This window comes from Canis lupus, chromosome X (genome assembly GCF_048164855.1).
Source record: "Canis lupus baileyi chromosome X, mCanLup2.hap1, whole genome shotgun sequence".
In the NCBI taxonomy this organism is placed as follows: Eukaryota; Metazoa; Chordata; class Mammalia; order Carnivora; family Canidae; genus Canis; species Canis lupus.
In genome coordinates, this window is record NC_132876.1 from 67912692 (window position 1) to 67930809 (window position 18118).

The 18118-nt window shown below is 38.6% G+C and overlaps 1 protein-coding gene and 1 long non-coding RNA gene across 11 annotated transcripts in view; one reads left to right on the forward strand and one right to left on the reverse strand.

The window, feature by feature from the left end:
• Positions 1–14181, forward strand: part of PHKA1 (phosphorylase kinase regulatory subunit alpha 1) — a 179887-nt gene extending 165706 nt beyond the window's left edge. For 4 of the 10 annotated variants that reach the window (XM_072816673.1, XM_072816677.1, XM_072816675.1 and 1 more), the window contains 7 exons: positions 613–728; positions 862–900; positions 2686–2736; positions 4886–5053; positions 8288–8341; positions 10183–10383; positions 11573–14181. In XM_072816673.1, coding sequence (XP_072672774.1) covers positions 613–728; positions 862–900; positions 2686–2736; positions 4886–5053; positions 8288–8341; positions 10183–10383; positions 11573–11746 — 803 coding nt within the window. In that variant the 3' untranslated portion in view covers positions 11747–14181. Of the gene's footprint in view, positions 1–612; positions 729–861; positions 901–2685; positions 2737–4537; positions 4664–4885; positions 5054–8287; positions 8342–10182; positions 10384–11572 lie in introns of those variants that run through there. The other 6 variants (XM_072816676.1, XM_072816679.1, XR_012026448.1 and 3 more) reach the window with 5 other exon arrangements.
• LOC140627985 (uncharacterized) lies at positions 6256–10200 on the reverse strand. Its single transcript, XR_012026449.1, has 3 exons — positions 10063–10200; positions 9378–9488; positions 6256–6364 (listed from the first exon to the last, which is right to left on the reverse strand). It is a non-coding gene; the product is annotated as an uncharacterized lncRNA (long non-coding RNA).
• Positions 14182–18118: the final 3937 nt, after the last annotated feature.

Genomic DNA, 18118 nt, shown 5'->3' on the forward strand with positions numbered 1-18118 from the left:
AGCCCATCATTTGGAACTTTTTTTGTATTCCATTTGGCAGTAATTCAGTAGCAATTACAGTGGTATGTCTATGAATATGTAGCTGTTACAGTGCATCTGATATATCTTTTTACCTTTGAATTCAGATACATCTTGGGGTCCATCAAAAATTAAGCCTACACCTGCACTTGGTGGTTTGGCAGTGGTATTTGATATCAAGTATCTAAAACGGGGCAAATGAAAAAGGTCATGCTCAACTTTTAGGCTTAGGATAAATAAATACTTAATGTCAGATGAATGGATATTAGACCCTAGAGTGGTAACGGAAAGTTATAAAGCAGTGCTTCTTCAGCCTTACTGTGCATAAGAATCACTTGGGGAACTTGCTAAAATGCAAACTGATTCAGTAGGCCTGGAGTGTGACCCAAGATTCTACTAACAAAATCCTAGGTGATGCTGATGCTGCTGGTCTGTGGACCACACTTTGAATAACAAGGTTGTAGTTGATTAGTTGTATTTTATTATTATTAACCTAAAAGGAGGACATATATCTAAGTCTTTTAAGCATGGTGGAGAAAGTAATTTGAACCTGATTATCCTCTCACTTTCTGTTTAATCTGTCGTGCTATGTAGTTCGTCCCACTGATTCAAATGTTAGCCCTGCTATTTCTATCCATGAGATTGGTGCTGTTGGAGCAACCAAAACAGAACGAACTGGAATAATGCAATTAAAAAGTGAGATAAAGCAGGTAAGACATCTTGGGCTATCTTGAAAGATTAGCTGGGATATTGTCATGCTTAACATTCTTTTGAAATCAGACTTTGTTGGGATCGTGTATTTTTTTCACATCCTGCATTTAATTGGAGCCATTTCTTTTTCAGGTGGAATTTCGTAGACTATCTGTCTCAACTGAGAGTCAGGTGAAACAACTAGGGATCCTTTAACATAATTTAACCTGCCTTTATTCTATATAACATGCATGAGCCCATGGCCTTTTTACAAATAAGATAACAAACTACACAGTAGCTTGTTTGATTCTCTTTTGTAGTATTCATTTTATGGATAGCTTTCCTTTTCTGGACCAAACTATTTTGCTAATTTTAGGAGGAAAGTAATTTGTTTTTGATAACAAGAAGTTGTTCCTCTTTTTAGAATTAACATATAATTTTGGAATTAATTTTCTTTATGAAACTAGACTCCAATTCCTTGCTTTTAAGAACAGATACTAGGGAAAACCCCAGGATAGGGGAGGGACTTTTAAAAACTCTACTTTCAGGTCCTGTCCTCAAATTAGATTTTTATCATTGTCATGATAGAGGTATACAAAAGGTGTACGGACACATACAGGAAAAAACATCTAAGTCAGTCTGGGAGTTGGTGGGAGTCATCAAACATCATACTGTAGCCTAGTCACTACTTTTTCACTATGGATGAAAATAGGCAAATTATTATGCTCTACAAAGAAATACTTAATATAAACCTCCATAACTTCTTTCAAAACTCTGGGAAACGTGATTTCAGAGTATCTAAGCTGAGAAGGTACTGATTTGGTCTCCCCTAGTAGCACTTCTTATGAAAATCTTAAAACTACTCCTCCTGCCTTCAAAATTAATTTATGGTAGCTTGAAGAATTGAAGCACATCTGGAAGAGGAGAGACAAAATGGAAAGTTTGTTTGTTTGGGGTTTTGTAGTAGTCAGAACCATTTAGGACAAGAATGAGACCAATGCTTGAAGTTCAATTTGAAGAAAAGTTTTCATATTTATATTATGCAAGGGCAAGAACTGAATGGAATAAGAAAGGGCCTTGTAATAGAAAAATGTTCATCACTCCAGGTTTTTTCGCAGATAATTTGGATAATCTGAACATTTTCCAATCTGAAAGGTGAAAGAACTGTGCCTCATACTAAAGAGTTAAACTGATACTGTTGGTAAACAATCCTTGTTTTGGCTGAAGATGATTGGCTAAACATTTCCAGTTGTTTAGAGTTGCACAGTATTACTTACAAGTTCATTATATATTTAGAACTTGAAGTCTGTGTTCCCAGCTAGATTACTATGATATTAAGAACTTGACCTATCCAGCTATATCATTTAATTCTTTTTTTTTTACACATCCACTATCTATAGGACTTCAAGAAAGCCCAAATCATTAAGAATGTAATTTAGAGGATTGAAGGCCGTAAATTTTCATTACTTTCTAATTTCTAATTATTGGTTTCCACACTTACCTGCCTCTCTGATATTTTATGTTGTTCTAAATCTTTGTCTTGGGCAGCCTGGTGGCTCAGCAGTTTAGCACCGCTTTCAGCCCAGGGCCTGATCCTGGAGACCTGGGATCGAGTCCCACGTCGGGTTCCCTGCATGGAGCCTGCTTCTCCCTCTGCCTGTGTCTCTGACTCTTTCTGTGTGTGTCTCTCACGAATAAATAAAATCTTTTAAAAAAATAAATAAATCCTCGTCTCTACCACTCACCAATTCCCTTTTTTCTGATCATGGAAAACATATTTTTAAAGGAAGGGTTTTTTTACCCTTTACCATGACTTCTATCTAGAGTAAGGCTCTTTCATCAGCTTTTTAAATATCATACTGGCTAGTTACTTGAATTATCTGTAATTTTACTCTACTAATAACTTTTTAAAACACAAAAAAATGTTTGCCTTGCCTCATCACTCTTAAAATCTTATTTTCTCAATTTTTTTTATAGTCCAATGGTGGTCATCCCTTGGGTATAGATTTGATGTCACCGTCTTTTCTGGTAACTGCTGTTATATTATATACCAATCACAAGTGCTTTGAGTGTGCTGTTATATAATTCATGCCATACCCTGACTGAAAAAGAAAACAAATGAATCAAAAACTAAAATAAGTATAAATCAACTTCATGTATAGAGGTAAAATCTTTCCATTTGTTTTCCCAAAAGGGCAAGGAAGGCAGTTCAACTCCAGCCTCTTTTCCATTTCAGAAAGCAAAATTCAATTTATTAAGTATTTGTTAGGTGTCTGTTTATGCATTTATTCTTTCAACTAATTAATTGCATGCCTACTATGTGCCAGGCACTGTACTAGATGGTATCAGCATCCCCTGGGAACTTCTTAGAAATGTAAAATCTTGGTCCCCACCCTAGGCCTACTGGATCAGAAAGGCATGAGTGAGGCCTAGCAATCTGTGTTTCAATATGCTTTCTAGGTGATTCTCATGCACCTTTAAGTTTGAAAACCACTGGATTAGCTATTATTCTGATTATTAATTTGTTTAGTAAATATTAATTGACTAACAATTTTATGCCAGGCACTGGAAATAAAATAGGGAACAAAGCACATATGGTCCTTTCCCTCATGAAGTTTACATTTTAGGAAGACTGATCTTGGATTAAATTTCCTTGGTTTAAAGTAATGATTTCTTAAATCAATTTCTTAAACTGAAGAGATTAAGGCAACTCCAACTTTGGTCTTTCTTTTTTTTTTAAGATTGTATTAGCTCTCATGGGTCCCTTGAATTTCCATATGAATGTTAGGATAAGCTTGTCAATTTCTGCAAAGAACCCAATTGGAATTATGATGAAGATTGTGTTCAATCTGTAGATAAATTTCAAGAGTATTGCCATCTTAACAATGTTAAGTCTTCTGACCTATCAACCTGGGATATCTTTCCATTTATTTAGGTCTTTAAATTCTTTCAACATGACTTACAGTTTTCAGAGTATGTGTTTTACACTTCTTTTGTTAAATTTATTCCTAAGTATTTTATTCTTTCAGATGCTATTTTAAATGAAATTGTTTTCTTAATTTCATTTTCAGACTGTTGATTGCTACTATTTAGAAATACAATTGGTTTTTATATTGATCTTATATTGTGCAATTTTACTGAACTCATTTATTAGTTCTAATTGTTTTTCCATGAATTCCTTCTATATATGATCATGTCATCTGCAGATGTAGTTTTACTTCTTCCTTTCCATCCTGGATGATTTTTATTTCTTTTCTTGCTTAATAGCATTGGATAGAACCTCCAGTGCAATGCTGATTAAAAGTAGCAAGAGTAAAAAACTTTTTTTTGGAGAGTAAGAGAGAGCACACGTTGGGGGTGAGGGAGGAGGGGCAGAGGGAGAGAGAGAAAGAAAGAGAGAGAGAATCTTAAGCAGGTTCCATGCCCGACATGGAGCCTAACACAGGGCTTGATTTCACGACCCTGAGATCATGACCTGAGCCAAAATCAAAAGTTGGATGCCTTTTTTTTTTTTAAAGTTGGATGCTTACCTGACTAATCCATCCAGGCATAATAGAAGCATTTATAACGTAAATTTCTCTTTAAGCACTGTTTTAGTGCATCCCTTAAGTTTTGATATGTTGTATTTTCATTTTCATTTATCTCAGAGTGTCATCAAATTTTCCTTGTGATTTCCTTCTTAAGTCACCAGTTATTTAGATGTGTATTGTCTAATTTCCACATATTTGTAAATTTCCTAAATGTCCTTCTGTTACTGATTTCTAAATTTAATTTCATTGTAGTCAGAGAACATGCTTTGTCTGATTTCAATTCTTTTAATTTGATTGAGGCTTGTCTTATAGCCCATAAAAGCAACAAACTAAACCATAGACCAGCTAGAAGTTTAACAGAGAGATAACCAAGGAAGGAGACACCTAAGAAGCTCCCAGATGATCAGTATTTTTATGGCTCTTTTGTAAGTATCACTAGATTGCTTTCTAAAAGGATGGTACCAGTTTACGTTGTTTCTAGCTATTCAGAGGTCTACTGCTTCACTGTGACTTATTTATCTTGGGTATTATACTTAATATGTGGTTTCTAATTCTAGCGTGTTCATTATTCACCATGCCTATAATACTTTATCAGAGGAACAGAGATGACTTTTGCTTTCTATTCTTTCCTCTCCTCTTCTCCCAAGTCACCTGGACCATCTGTGGCTCCAAGTATTGGGTCCTTTCCTAGTGCATATGGTCAACAGACATCTAAAGATCGTCAAGGTCAGTGGCAACGCCGAAGGCGGCTAGATGGAGCACTGAACAGAGTCCCAGTTGGATTTTATCAAAAAGTATGGAAAGTTTTACAGAAGGTGAGCATAACACATTGCAGATGTCTATTTATTTTCCCCCTTGATATCTTCAGTCTCCTTGGCTGAAATATGACATGACTGTGACATCACTACAATTATGTAAATGTCATATACTCCTATGGACAAAGCCTAGAAAAAGACCTAATCAATGAAGTTGATTTGTTATTTTGATATTATGTAAGACTTAGTCTTTTTTATATTATTGTTTATAAATTAGATTTCAAAAATCATCACTTCTCTGCTTTTGGCCATAGTTGAACATTGTTGGATACTGTGATACATTTGCTCTGTATCAAATTTGGTGACAAAGAGCCCACTTTTTGTAGCTATTGTAGAGTGGAAAATGTTATTTGTAGCAATGCTCTGATGCTATTGTAAAATGACTGTGGTATCGTGGGAGCTAGTGTAAGAAGGCTTAACTTCTATTTTTTCTTGGGTGAAAACTACTAAATAAATGCAAGATCATAATGATGCTAATGGTCCGAGGACTCTGTTGGTGTGACCAATTTTTGTTATTCTTTCAAAGGCCTAGTTTGCCAAAGACACTTAAGGGGATGTCACACCACTATGATTGTGACAGTTTTAGAGGGCCAAGAAGACCACTGTACTTGTTCATAGGTTTCATTTATAGTCTCTTAGGTGCCACTTCATCGCCCTTGGCAAGGACCTGAAGAAAATTTCATCCAGGACTTCAAAACCTTTAGTTATGTTTCTCCTTTTAGCACACTGATATTCTTCCAGGTACAGAAACAGGTGATCTTTTAGAAAGGTAAAAGTTGATTCCTCTGACTACCAGCTTTGGCAATCTTCTTTTCTTTTCTTTTTTTTTTTTTTTTCTTTCAGACACTGATTATCTTTTATTTATTTTTTTTAATTTATTTTTTATTGGTGTTCAATTTACTAACATACAGAATAACCCCCAAGCCCATCACCCATTCACTCCCACCCCCCGCCCTCCTCCCCTTCTACCACCCCTAGTTCGTTTCCCAGAGTTAGCAGTCTTTACGTTCTGTCTCCCTTTCTGATATTTCCCACACATTTCTTCTCCCTTCCCTTATATTCCCTTTCACTATTATTTATATTCCCCAAATGAATGAGAACATATAATGTTTGTCCTTCTCCAACTGACTTACTTCACTCAGCATAATACCCTCCAGTTCCATCCACGTTGAAGCAAATGGTGGGTATTTGTCATTTCTAATAGCTGAGTAATATTCCATTGTATACATAAACCACATCTTCTTTATCCATTCATCTTTCGTTGGACACCGAGGCTCCTTCCACAGTTGGCTATCGTGGCCATAGTAACTTCTTGCAAGATACATCCACGAAGGCAAAAGAAACAAAAGCAAAAATGAACTATTGGGACTTCATCAAGATAAGAAGCTTTTGCACAGCAAAGGATACAGTCAACAAAACTCAAAGACAACCTACAGAATGGGAGAAGATATTTGCAAATGACATATCAGATAAAGGGCTAGTTTCCAAGATCTATAAAGAACTTATCAAACTCAACACCAAAGAAACAAACAATCCAATCATGAAATGGGCAAAAGACATGAACAGAAATCTCACAGAGGAAGACATAGACATGGCCAACATGCACATGAGAAAATGCTCTGCATCACTTGCCATCAGGGAAATACAAATCAAAACCACAATGAGATACCACCTCACACCAGTGAGAATGGGGAAAATTAACAAGGCAGGAAACAACAAATGTTGGAGAGGATGCGGAGAAAAGGGAACCCTCATACACTGTTGGTGGGAATGTGAACTGGTGCAGCCACTCTGGAAAACTGTGTGGAGGTTCCTCAAACAGTTAAAAATATACCTGCCCTACGACCCAGCAATTGCACTGTTGGGGATTTACCCCAAAGATACAAATGCAATGAAACGCCGGGACACCTGCACCCCGATGTTTATGGCAATCTTCTTTTCAAAGAGTACTTAAAACTTGCTTTCTTCCGTCTAACTTCTACAGACAGGTAGTTTACCTGTGCAGTGATGCCTGGGCTATCACAATTAGATTCCACAGACATGTAGTAAGTGCTGTTCTACCCCAGATACCATGGAAGGTATCTGTTCTGGTCACTAAGGAGTTTAATCCATACTTATCTTCTTAAACAGGAGCTATGATGCAAACCCAAAATGTGTTATGATAAAGGTGCAAAACCACAAGGCCTTGAGAATATAAGAAAAGGAACATTTAAATATGACTAGGAAGACTGAGTATTTTGTGGCATAATCAAAACATGAAATGAAATCCTGATGTGAGAGGAAAAACAAATGTCCTCTGCTGTTTCATTCCATTCGTTTTAAAGTATGAATGTAACATAATTACTTTGCACATACATTTGCAGACTAGTAATTCTCTGTGCAAGGACTGTTATTTGGCATATGAAACTTGGGATAGAAGTGTCTGGTACCAGAGTCAGTAAACCTGTGGGATTGGAATCTTTGTCTGTGGCTTAATATATATTGTTTTGATTTATTTGACATCTAAAAGGGCAAGTCATTAATTCCTATTGCTTTTTAATAATTGAGTTGATGGTGAGAGAGAAGATAAAATATCATTCATTTGTATATTTCTTGAGCATTTACTGTGCACTGGACACTGTCCTAGCTGCTCACAGCAATACAGTAAAGAACAAAATAGACAACAGTCTCTGTTGTTATGGAATTTACATTCTGCTAGGGAGAGACAAGCAGTAAATAGTAAACATAATAAATAGGTAAATTATGTAGAATGTTAAAAGATGGCAATACTATAGAAAAAAGTACAGTAGGGTGAGGGCATGAAGAATGCTGATGGAGGGACCCTAACTAGAAAAAGCAACTATGCCTGTCTGAAGATGCAGATTTTGAGTTTTATTCAGCCTAAAAATCTTTCTGAAAACCTATTTGTGATGAGTCTGGGACCTAGCATGATATTCTCTCTGGTAGTCTCTGAATGTTTGGGGCTAGCCTCTCCCAGAAGGTAGACTGTCTCTATATCCCTTCCACTCCTTTAAATAGAGGGTAAATCTTGCATGTCTTGTAGTCCAACCCTGCTTATTGCCACATAGTAATCATAACCCCTTGGCAAGGACACTTGGGCTATAGTGCTCTTCACTGGCCTATGATTACTCAGCATCTACCTCATGGAGTACACTTAGAAATACTAAGTGTCTCCTTACAGGCCCCCAGTTGTCAGCATATCCTTGGTGACATCATGTTTTTGCTGTTTTGCAGTGTCATGGACTCTCTGTGGAAGGTTTTGTTCTTCCTTCTTCAACCACTAGAGAGGTGAGATTCTGTGTCTTTCACATATATGTGATTGATGGTTTGTGTAGCTAACGCAGTGATCATTTTTAAAAATAATGGTTCTATGAGTCTAAATAAACATGAAATGCATTGAAGAAAAGAGAGAATGTTCTTTAAAAACAGAATGGGAATATGAGAGAGCAATTATGTATTATATTAATTATATAAGGACAGCCTTGCTTAATGGTTGACTAAATTAGGCTGGTTTATGTGAGTGTTGCCAGATTTGGAGAGGGCAGACAAGATAGAAATCTAAGAATGGATGACATCTCATGCCCCCATCCTTCTAATCCCCCACTTTTCTCTAGTAAGATGCTTCTAGACTTTTAGATTATGAACTAGTAGTCCTCACCTCTAACTCTGTGCCACAGCAACCTGAGCTCCCAACTCCAATTTAGCAAATTAAAATCTCCAGAGATGGGCCTGAGCATCTGTACTTTAAAAGAAATCCTTAGAATGAGTCTGATTTATAACCATGGTTGGAAAACTTGCTATAAACCACAGACATGTATTATCGGGTGGTTTTATATATTCCTTTTTGCCCAGTCACATAGAAATTATAAAGAAATAGCCTTGGGGCACCTGGATGGCTCAGTAGTTGAGCATCTGCCTTTGGCTTAGGTCGTGATCCCAGGGTCCTAGGATCGAGTCCCGCATCAGGCTCCCCTCGGGGAGCCTGCTTCTCCCTCTGCCTATGTTTCTGCCTTTCTCTCTGTGTATCTCATGAATAAATAAATAAAATCTTCTTAACAAAAAGAAATTGACTTTATACAAAATCAACAGAGGAACTAGAATTAGCAAATTAGGAATAGTAAGATTGGAAAGAAAATTCTCAAAAACACTGGAGTTGTTGCAGATAATGGTTGGAGGGGCGGGTGCAAAAAGCTAATGCTATGCTTCAGGGCTTCACTCTTGCCTGTAAGCCTCTCCTCTAATAAAGAACACTGTGTCCTCTATTTGTCCTTTCTCTGCTTTTAAGCAAGGTTGAAATGTTAATATAATTAATAACAATACATACCTGAATGGTACCTTTAAGAATCTTCAAAGTACCTTCACACATTCTTTAATTTGATCATCAACACAGGTATGTGAGACAGCTAAGGAAGGGATTGTAGTTCCCAGTTTACAGCTAAGGAAACAAATTTAGAGAAATGAATTGTTCAAGGTCATAGGACTAGTAACTGACAAAGATAGGACTTGAACCCTGGTCTTTAAAGTCCAAATCTACAGTTTCACCCTAAAGTCTATACTCACACAATTTTACCAAAAACTATTCCTCAATCCCCTTCACCCTAAAATAACTTATTTCTTCATGCCCATTTTAATCTAGCAGAATATAAATGTTTTTGCATAACTCTAGTCATCATGTAAATACAATTTTAAGTTCTGCATAAAATTTTCTTTTATGCACAGTTGTCCTACTTATTCTCTTAAATGGCTCTATAAAAACTCAGGAAGTTGCTGTTCCGTGATGTGCCATTATTTACACAACCAGTCCCATGTTTAGATTACTCTCAGTTTTATACTTGTGACTAATGCTGCTATAAATACTCTTGCACATAGGGCTTTTTTCTCTCTTGAATTATTAACTTAGGATGAACTCTCAGAAATAGAACTGTGGGTTAGAGGGCACTAGTGCTTTTATGACTCTTGTTATGCATTGCCAGATTGGCCTTCCAAAGAGATTGAACCAATTTACTCACTCCAGTACTTTAAAGAAGACTGAGCAGCGCTCTTGACTCCAGTGCCTTTACTGCCTTTCAGAAGAGGTGCCTCCTGGATGATGGGCTCTTAGGAATTGATTTTCTGTTTCTCTATCACAGATGACTCCAGGCGAGATTAAATTCTCTGTTCATGTGGAGTCTGTCCTGAATCGTGTACCTCAGCCTGAGTACCGCCAGCTTCTGGTAGAAGCCATCCTTGTCCTCACCATGATGGCAGATATTGAAATTCATAGTATCGGAAGCATCATTGCTGTGGAAAAAATAGTGCATATTGCTAATGACTTGTTCCTTCAAGAACAGGTAGGCAAACTGCAAACCTGTTGTTTTCTCAAAGGGGAATGTAGGACACTAACCTAACTGCATTCAGAACTCTTCACGCAGCCAAAGTCACTTTCTTGTGCCCTCTTACTCATAGCTCTTCTCTGGGCCCTCTTTGTAGTGGCTCTGAACACTGTTTGCAGAAGAAGTGGGCGGTGGGACGACCTCCATCTTTCACCAAGTGTTTTTATGATTGTGTTAGATAGTAAAGTTGCCTGGAACTCTGCAGGAGGTTTCTATGCTTTTCATCATATTTCAATCTTCTTATCCCATGACTTTCTATAGCAAGAAGGACTTAATAAGAGTCTATTGGATAGCATATCCTTTTTGGATTATTAAGGAAAAGAGAAGATTTGATTTTGCCTTGCTTTGGTTTTGTTTTTGCATTTGCTACTAACCTATATAGGAAAATATTAAAGGGAGCCTTTTAATTCTACATTTAAAAAGTTTTTCTCAGTGTACCTTCTTCCAGGAAATTAGCCACATTTAGGAAATGCAAACTATTTAATCAAAAGCTTTCCAAAAGGTTCCTAGATAAAGAATAGGACTACTAAGGTGAAGGGCATGCACTGTTGTCAATAGGAAAATCTCCAAAATATGTAATAGGCATTTCATCCTGTTAGGCACTGTGGGGGCAGTGCAAAAGAAATCAAAATTATTTTGATTTTCCAGGACGGTCCTAATTTTAAATATTCCAGATTGCTGTTAGTCTGTGTAATAGAAAATGTGATTCCTTTTAGGCATGGACTCTAGTCTGTTTGAATTAAGTTGACTTAGAAAGAAATAATAACCAAACACAAGATAAAATAATACATGCCAAAATCAGTAGTACTAGGAAGATTCAGACCAAAGTTCCTCTGGGATGGTTTATAGGTATTAACAATTGACTCTACAACTCGTTTAATTGTTGTGTTTACCTTTCAACAATTTTAAGCAATTAATACTTTTAAAATAATGCCATAGGATTTGGGTATCTAATACAAAATGCATGTACAGAAATTAATATTTCACATTTTGTACATAACTCTGGTCCCTTCCTACCTAAACAGCCTAAGATCCAACTAGTTGGTGATGGGGTGGAGGCTCTGAGTTATCCTAATCAGGACTTTAAGTAGTGGGATTAGTAATTTTTCCTTTCCCTTGTGTTCTCCCACCCTTAAAAACCAAACAGAAAACCCTCGGTGCAGATGATACCATGTTGGCAAAGGATCCTGCGTCTGGCATCTGTACTCTTCTGTATGACAGCGCACCCAGTGGCAGGTTTGGCACCATGACCTACCTCTCCAAGGCAGCTGCCACCTACGTACAGGAATTCCTGCCCCACAGCATCTGTGCCATGCAGTGAGGCCTTTGAGCCCTGGCTGCTGGGAGCCTTTTGACAGCTGGTTCCTGCCTCGGTTGATTGTGCATGGAACTGAGATATGTTGGCCTGATCACTCCTACCCTGCCCCTTTCCATCCCATCCCACCCAAGAGGCGGAATGAATTTTTCCGATAAACCAATTGCTTTAGAAGTGAACCCCTGGCCTGGAGGACTATGCTCACCCAGGCACTTCATCCGTAGGCCTTAATTCTTTCATGAACCATGAGAGTTTGCATGTGTTTTTTATTCTCTAGGTCTATTAACTACTGTGTGGAGAGCAGGTATTAATAATAACTTACTACTACAGTTCGGTGGTTCTTATGTATAGTTTTATCATGTGAATGAGTGGTGGGCACTTTGGGACATTATCTCAAGTGGGTAAACCCTAAATTGTTGGATTTTATACTGCCATAAATTGGAAATGTCTGTTCTAAGTGCCTTCTCTGGGGAAAAGAGAATACCAAATCATGGTTTCCTTCTTTACTCACATGTTGCCCCCACTGAGTGATGAACTCCTCTCTGTATAGAATTATTGTCCCTGCTTTTGCCTTCTCTGTATCTGCAGACATAATTGCTACTCTCCCTTTGGGGAAAAAGCAAAAAATGCAAGTTCAGTGTCTATATTTAAAAATTTCTATATCAATAACTGAAATCACACTTTATGAAGATTGTTGGTACTCAGAGATGTATCCACAGCAGAAAATGCAGAATAACCCAGGAGCCAGGAGTCCAATTCCAAAAAGGAAGGGAGAAGAGAAGATGCCTGTGTGCTGTCTTACACCTGGGGAGCAGAGAGGGAATCAGGTAGGTTAGTGCCCCGAAGAGAGCCTTGTGCACCAACTTTCGCCTCTGAAGAGTTGGCCCACACACAACACGCACAGGAATTGAAGTCTGTGTCTTTGGCAAAAAGGAATCCAGCAGTCCAGTCTACAGGTGCCTTACCAAGCAGTCCTTCCTTGGTGGTCATTACCTGTTTCTGTCTCACTCACCTACTCACCTTCTACAGCATCCAGCACCCCACCCACCACCAACTCCCTGCCCTCCCATCTGTTCTTAAACTCCTCACCTGCACTCCCCCCCCACTTGCCTCTAGTGTTCAGAGCTATGCATATTTTGATATCTGCTTCTTGTCAATACCTGCATTTGGGTACGTGTCTAAGCAGACATGGGAATTTTTGATGTGTCTGTATACCTATCTGTATCTACATTTGGCTGACTATGTAAATATGTGTTATGTGGATGGTAGTGACTGTGGCCTTGGGCTGACAGAGCAGGTGCAGTAGAGGAATCCTTGAGTCCTTTTCCCCAGTCCCGGGTTTAGATAGCCTTGTTTGAAGAATGTTTCACCTAACTCTGTCTTATTTTGGGCTGCTGTAACAAAATACTGTAGACTGGGTGCCATCAAAAACAAGCATTTATTTTTCACGTTTCTAGAGGCTGACAAGGCCAAGACCAATGTGCCTGCAGATTCAACACCTGGTGAAGCCCATCTTCCTGGTTTGCCAAAATGGCCACCTCCTTGCTGTGCGACTTCACATGGCAGAGAAAGGGGGGAGGGCGGGCACCCTCATCTCTTTTTCTTCTTAATGAGGCCACTAATTTTGTCATGTCATGACTTCATCTAATCCTGATTACCTTCCAAAGGCCTCCACCTCCTAATACTATTGTATTGGGGATGAAGGCTTCAAGATACGAATTTTGGAGGGAAACCAGTATTTATTGCATAGCACTTTCCTTGCCCTTATTTATGTGAAAAGACTCTTCTAATTTTCCTGTTTGCACTCAGGTAACTTCCTACTTTAATTATTTCCTTTCTTTCAGATCCTTCAGATTTTTCTCCAAGACTCAGGGTAGGGATGGGGAGTACTCTAAGAAATTCTCACAGAACCAGTGACAATCTTTTGTGTACATGAATAGGTGAGCATAGTAAGTAGGGTAATAGAAAACAGGGGAAATGAGAGAGGATGGCCAACCTTTTTTAGTATGTCTCTTAGAACAAATGGAAACACACAGTAAGTAGCTTTCAGATTATGTGATTTTTTTGGTCCCTTGTAAAAATAATTTACAATTTGTTCTGAAACTGTTTGTCTTTTCACTGGCTGCAAGTGTACCCCAACCACAAGAAGTATGTCTGGAGCGGCACAGGTGAAAACCCCCACTCTCTTCCATGCTAAGTTGCCTGAACTGACACTGATGTCTGCATTTCCCCTGTGTTTAAAGTTGCCTGTCACTATGCTCTCCATGCAGTGCTACTTGACATTTAAAGCAACTTTTTAGAAAACTTAATTTGTATTTTGTTCATGTTAAGCATGTGATACTAAAAGACACTTCGGACTTTTTTTTAAGCCCTTATGTTTTGAAAATAGAATTAAAAATTGGAATGTCCAATTAAATTATGTTTGATGCCAGTGTGCAAAACTTTGTGTGTTTTTGTGATTGGAGTTTATTTCGTGGCTCTCTTTTATATACTCTAATTGTACAGTACAGTCAAAGTTCATTAATAGGGTCAAAGTAGGGGGGACCTGTGTGGCTCAGTAGTTGGGCGTCTGCCTTTGGCTCAGGTCATGATCCAAGGGTCCTGGGTTCGAGTCCTGCATCAGGCTCCCCACAGGGAGCCTTCTTCACCCTCTGCCTATGTCTCTGCCTCTGTGTGTGTGTGTTTCTCCTGAATAAATAAATAAAATCTTTTAAAATTAGGGTCAAAGTAGAATAATACTAATATGGAAATTGTATATTATACATTATATTATATGATATTATACATTATATTATATGTTACATAACATATGTAAAGAAATGCACTTCTATCTTTCAAACACATACTCATGCAAACGAGACTCACTAAATTAAAATGGGCTTATTGACATCTTTAGGGGACTGGTTCTTTTTTTTCTCCAAATTCTTATTTAAATTAGTTAACATATACTGTAATATTGGTTTCAGGAGTAGAATTTAGTGATTCATCACTTACATATAATACCCAGTGCTCATCATAACAATAGGGAGACCTATTCTGATGAATAAAAAAGACTGATTTTTTTACTCAGAATTACAACTGTGTGCAAATGGTGTTCTGTACCAGTGGAGGGTACCAAAAACCTTGTTCTCCTGAGTATTATAAATTTTTGGAAGAATCTTGTTTATACTACCTATTAACCTTTGTGTAACAAGTGAGGGTTTATTTTTTTAAATTATTTATTCATGAGAGACATGGAGAGAGAGGAAGACACATAGGCAGAAGGAGAAGCAGACTCCCTGGGGGTAGCCCAATGCGGGACTCAATCCCAGGACTCTGGGACCACGCCCCCAGCCAAAGGCAGACATTCAACCACCGAGCCACCTACTTGCCCCAAGTGAGGGTTTATTCAGTAGGATGAACCAGTCTCCAGTCGCATCCTGGTTAATTAGGTTTTATGACACTGGGAATTTTATGCAACTAGTTGGGCAAGAGTTCTTGTTCTTAGCCACAACTCACAAAACCCCTACTGTCCCCCTATACACTTGCCAAATACCTAGTACCTACACTAATGCAATGGAGATAAATACAATGTTGTCCGCATTAAGTCTTCATTTCCTATTAAGCTTGAGTAACCTTAGGTCTTGGTTTGCCCAGGACAGTCTCCATTTATGCCTGTTGTCCTGGCATAATTATTAATAGCACTCTTTGTCACTCTCAAAAGTGTCCCAGTTTGGATGATATGATTGCCCTATATTTAGCAGAAGTCTGATTTCTTTTAAGGCTAGGCCTAAAAGCCAAGGACCTATTCTCAAACCACAAGCAGTACCCTTGCAGTAGTGGTATGGGGGTAAGGAAACAGTGAGGGGAGATTTTTCCCTCAAAATTAAGGACTATTTGGCATAATATCTCTTAAATAATAAACAATATGCGAGTGCTTACCGAATGAACATTGTTATAAGGCAGCTGGCACGAACCCACTTCTTCTGTCATCACAATTGCCATGTGAGATGGAAACTGTTGTCATCCCCATCCTACAGATGAGGGAACTGAGGTGCTGAGCATTTAAGCAAATAGTTCAAGATCAGACAGCTTGGAAGTGGTAGAGCTGGAGTTTGAATCCAAGCAGTCTGACTCCAGAGTACACATTCTCAACAATGACAGTCTCCAAGGAAAAGACAATAAAACAAGGGTCAGTCTGTTATGTACAGTTGAGGCATCAGTGGGAAGATTGTATGGGGTGGTGGGCAATCGGCACAAAGAAGGTAGCCAAAGGAGTAGTGCCTTTTTATTGTGTTTGCCTTCCCTTCTGCCTGTTTCTGCCAGCAAGTGAAGACAGGAAAGATCACCAAAAGAAGTGGCATAGCCTAACCTGACCCTGCTGGTTCAAAACTACCTTTAGCAATAATGGTCGAAGAAAGTGAATCAAGTAATTTACCCAGGGTCACAACACCAGAACCCTTTGGTTTGTTGTTGTTGTTTTTTTTAAGATTTTATTTATCTATTCATGAGAGACAGAGAGAGAGGCAGAGACACAGGCAGAGGGAGAAGCAGGCTCCATGCAGGGAGCCTGATGCGGGACTTGATCCTGGGTCTCCAGGATCATGCCCTGGGTCAAAGGCAGGTGCTAAACCACTGAGCCACCTGGGGATCCCCACCAGAACCCTTTGGAGCCAAAATTCAACCTACTTCCTTTGAATTTAAAGTCCTCCAACTGCAACTCCAGTGCCTTGGGAAGGGTTTTCTTCCCAATTTAAGGACCATATGGGTATTAAACATGTGGAAAATTGAGATGAGGGACCTGTAGCATGGTTTGTGCTCTGTTTTAATCATGAACAAGGGTCCAGCCACCCTGTGAGATTTGCTGCTGGAATATGCTGCCAATTTCAGAGCCTCATTGCAACAGTTTATCTTTCTCTGTACTTGAATCATCTTGCCACATTGTATGCCATATGAGAATACTGTTTCCAATTTAGAAGTGTGGTCAAGTGTTCAGCTACTTGTTGCTATATCTGAAAGAATACAGCCCCATTCATTTTTATGTCATCTTATTTCAGTCCAGATTTTAGGATGTCAGTTGGCAGGCCCGTATCCTGCCCTCATCCTTTCATTGCCTATCCATGAAGGCCCAGGACAAATCACATTTCCTCTTTATATTGCCAACCTGTCATGATCTCACATTTCAATCAACTCCTACAGCCCCACAGACTCCTTCCCCTCTGTTTGTAAACATATGCATTTCTTTTATCCTAAAAATAATTACTCATGAGCTCTATATCCTCTGATACACTAATTCCTTACTTCCACAACTAAATTTCTTCAAAGAGGAAGCTACACTTGACAGTGTTGGCTTCACTCCTTAACCCCTTGCAATCTAGCTTCCTCCTCTGCCTTGTTTTTTTTCATAAGTACCAGTGTGCTCCTAGTGTCAATGACATTATTACTGCCTCTCCCTTCTTGTAACCCACATCATCCCTCGATGTCTGCAAAACTGTACTAAACTTGTTCTCACCCAACTATTTCTTTTTTGTCTCCTTTCTGGCATCTTTTTCTCTTCCTAACCTCCATAAACAGGCATTCCAAAAAGTTACATTCCTCTTCCTAGCTCAAAAGCTTCTCACCATGTAGTAGATGAGTAGGCTTTAAAAAGTGGCATGACCTGATTTACTCTTTTTGTTCCCAAATTCATTCTGGTAGCTTAAAAAAGACCGGATTATAGTTCTGCAGGAGTAGAAGTAGCATCCTGTTAGATACTGCAGAAAGTCCGGGTAAGAGATGTTAATGCCAGGACTGGGGTAGCAGCTTCTCTGTTCCCATTGCCCATACTCTAGTTTACATCACCATTACTTTTTATGTGGACCATTATGGCAATCTCACTGCCACTAGTCTTGCAATAGCTAATCTTTCCTACATGCCACTGCTGTAGAAATCTTTTTTTAATATTTCTATTTAAATGTCTCCTCATTTTCCACGGGATAAAGTCTATTCTCTTTAGCCTGGCATTCAAAATCCTTCATGATCCAGTCTCTTCAGCTAAACTAGACTAGAAATTTTCTCTGTTTTGTTTTTGCTTATGCTGTAGAGTCTAGTCAGCGTGCCCTCCCCTGGCTCTCATCCTCACCAAGTAAAATCCTGTCCATCCACTAAGAGCATCTCAAATGCCACTGAATAGGAATTCTAGTTGCCATTGTTAAATACCTAATGTTTATTTATTAAGTAATCTAAGCATCCTACAGTCATTATCTGACTCTGCTGCACTACATGCAGTTTCTTGTGTATTTGTCTCATCTCTACAGGAATGCAAATTCCCTGAGACCCGAGATCAGATTGTAATTCATCTTGAGAGTTGAATCCTTAGCCACACTGTACATTTAGTTGATGTCAGATAAATGTTTGATG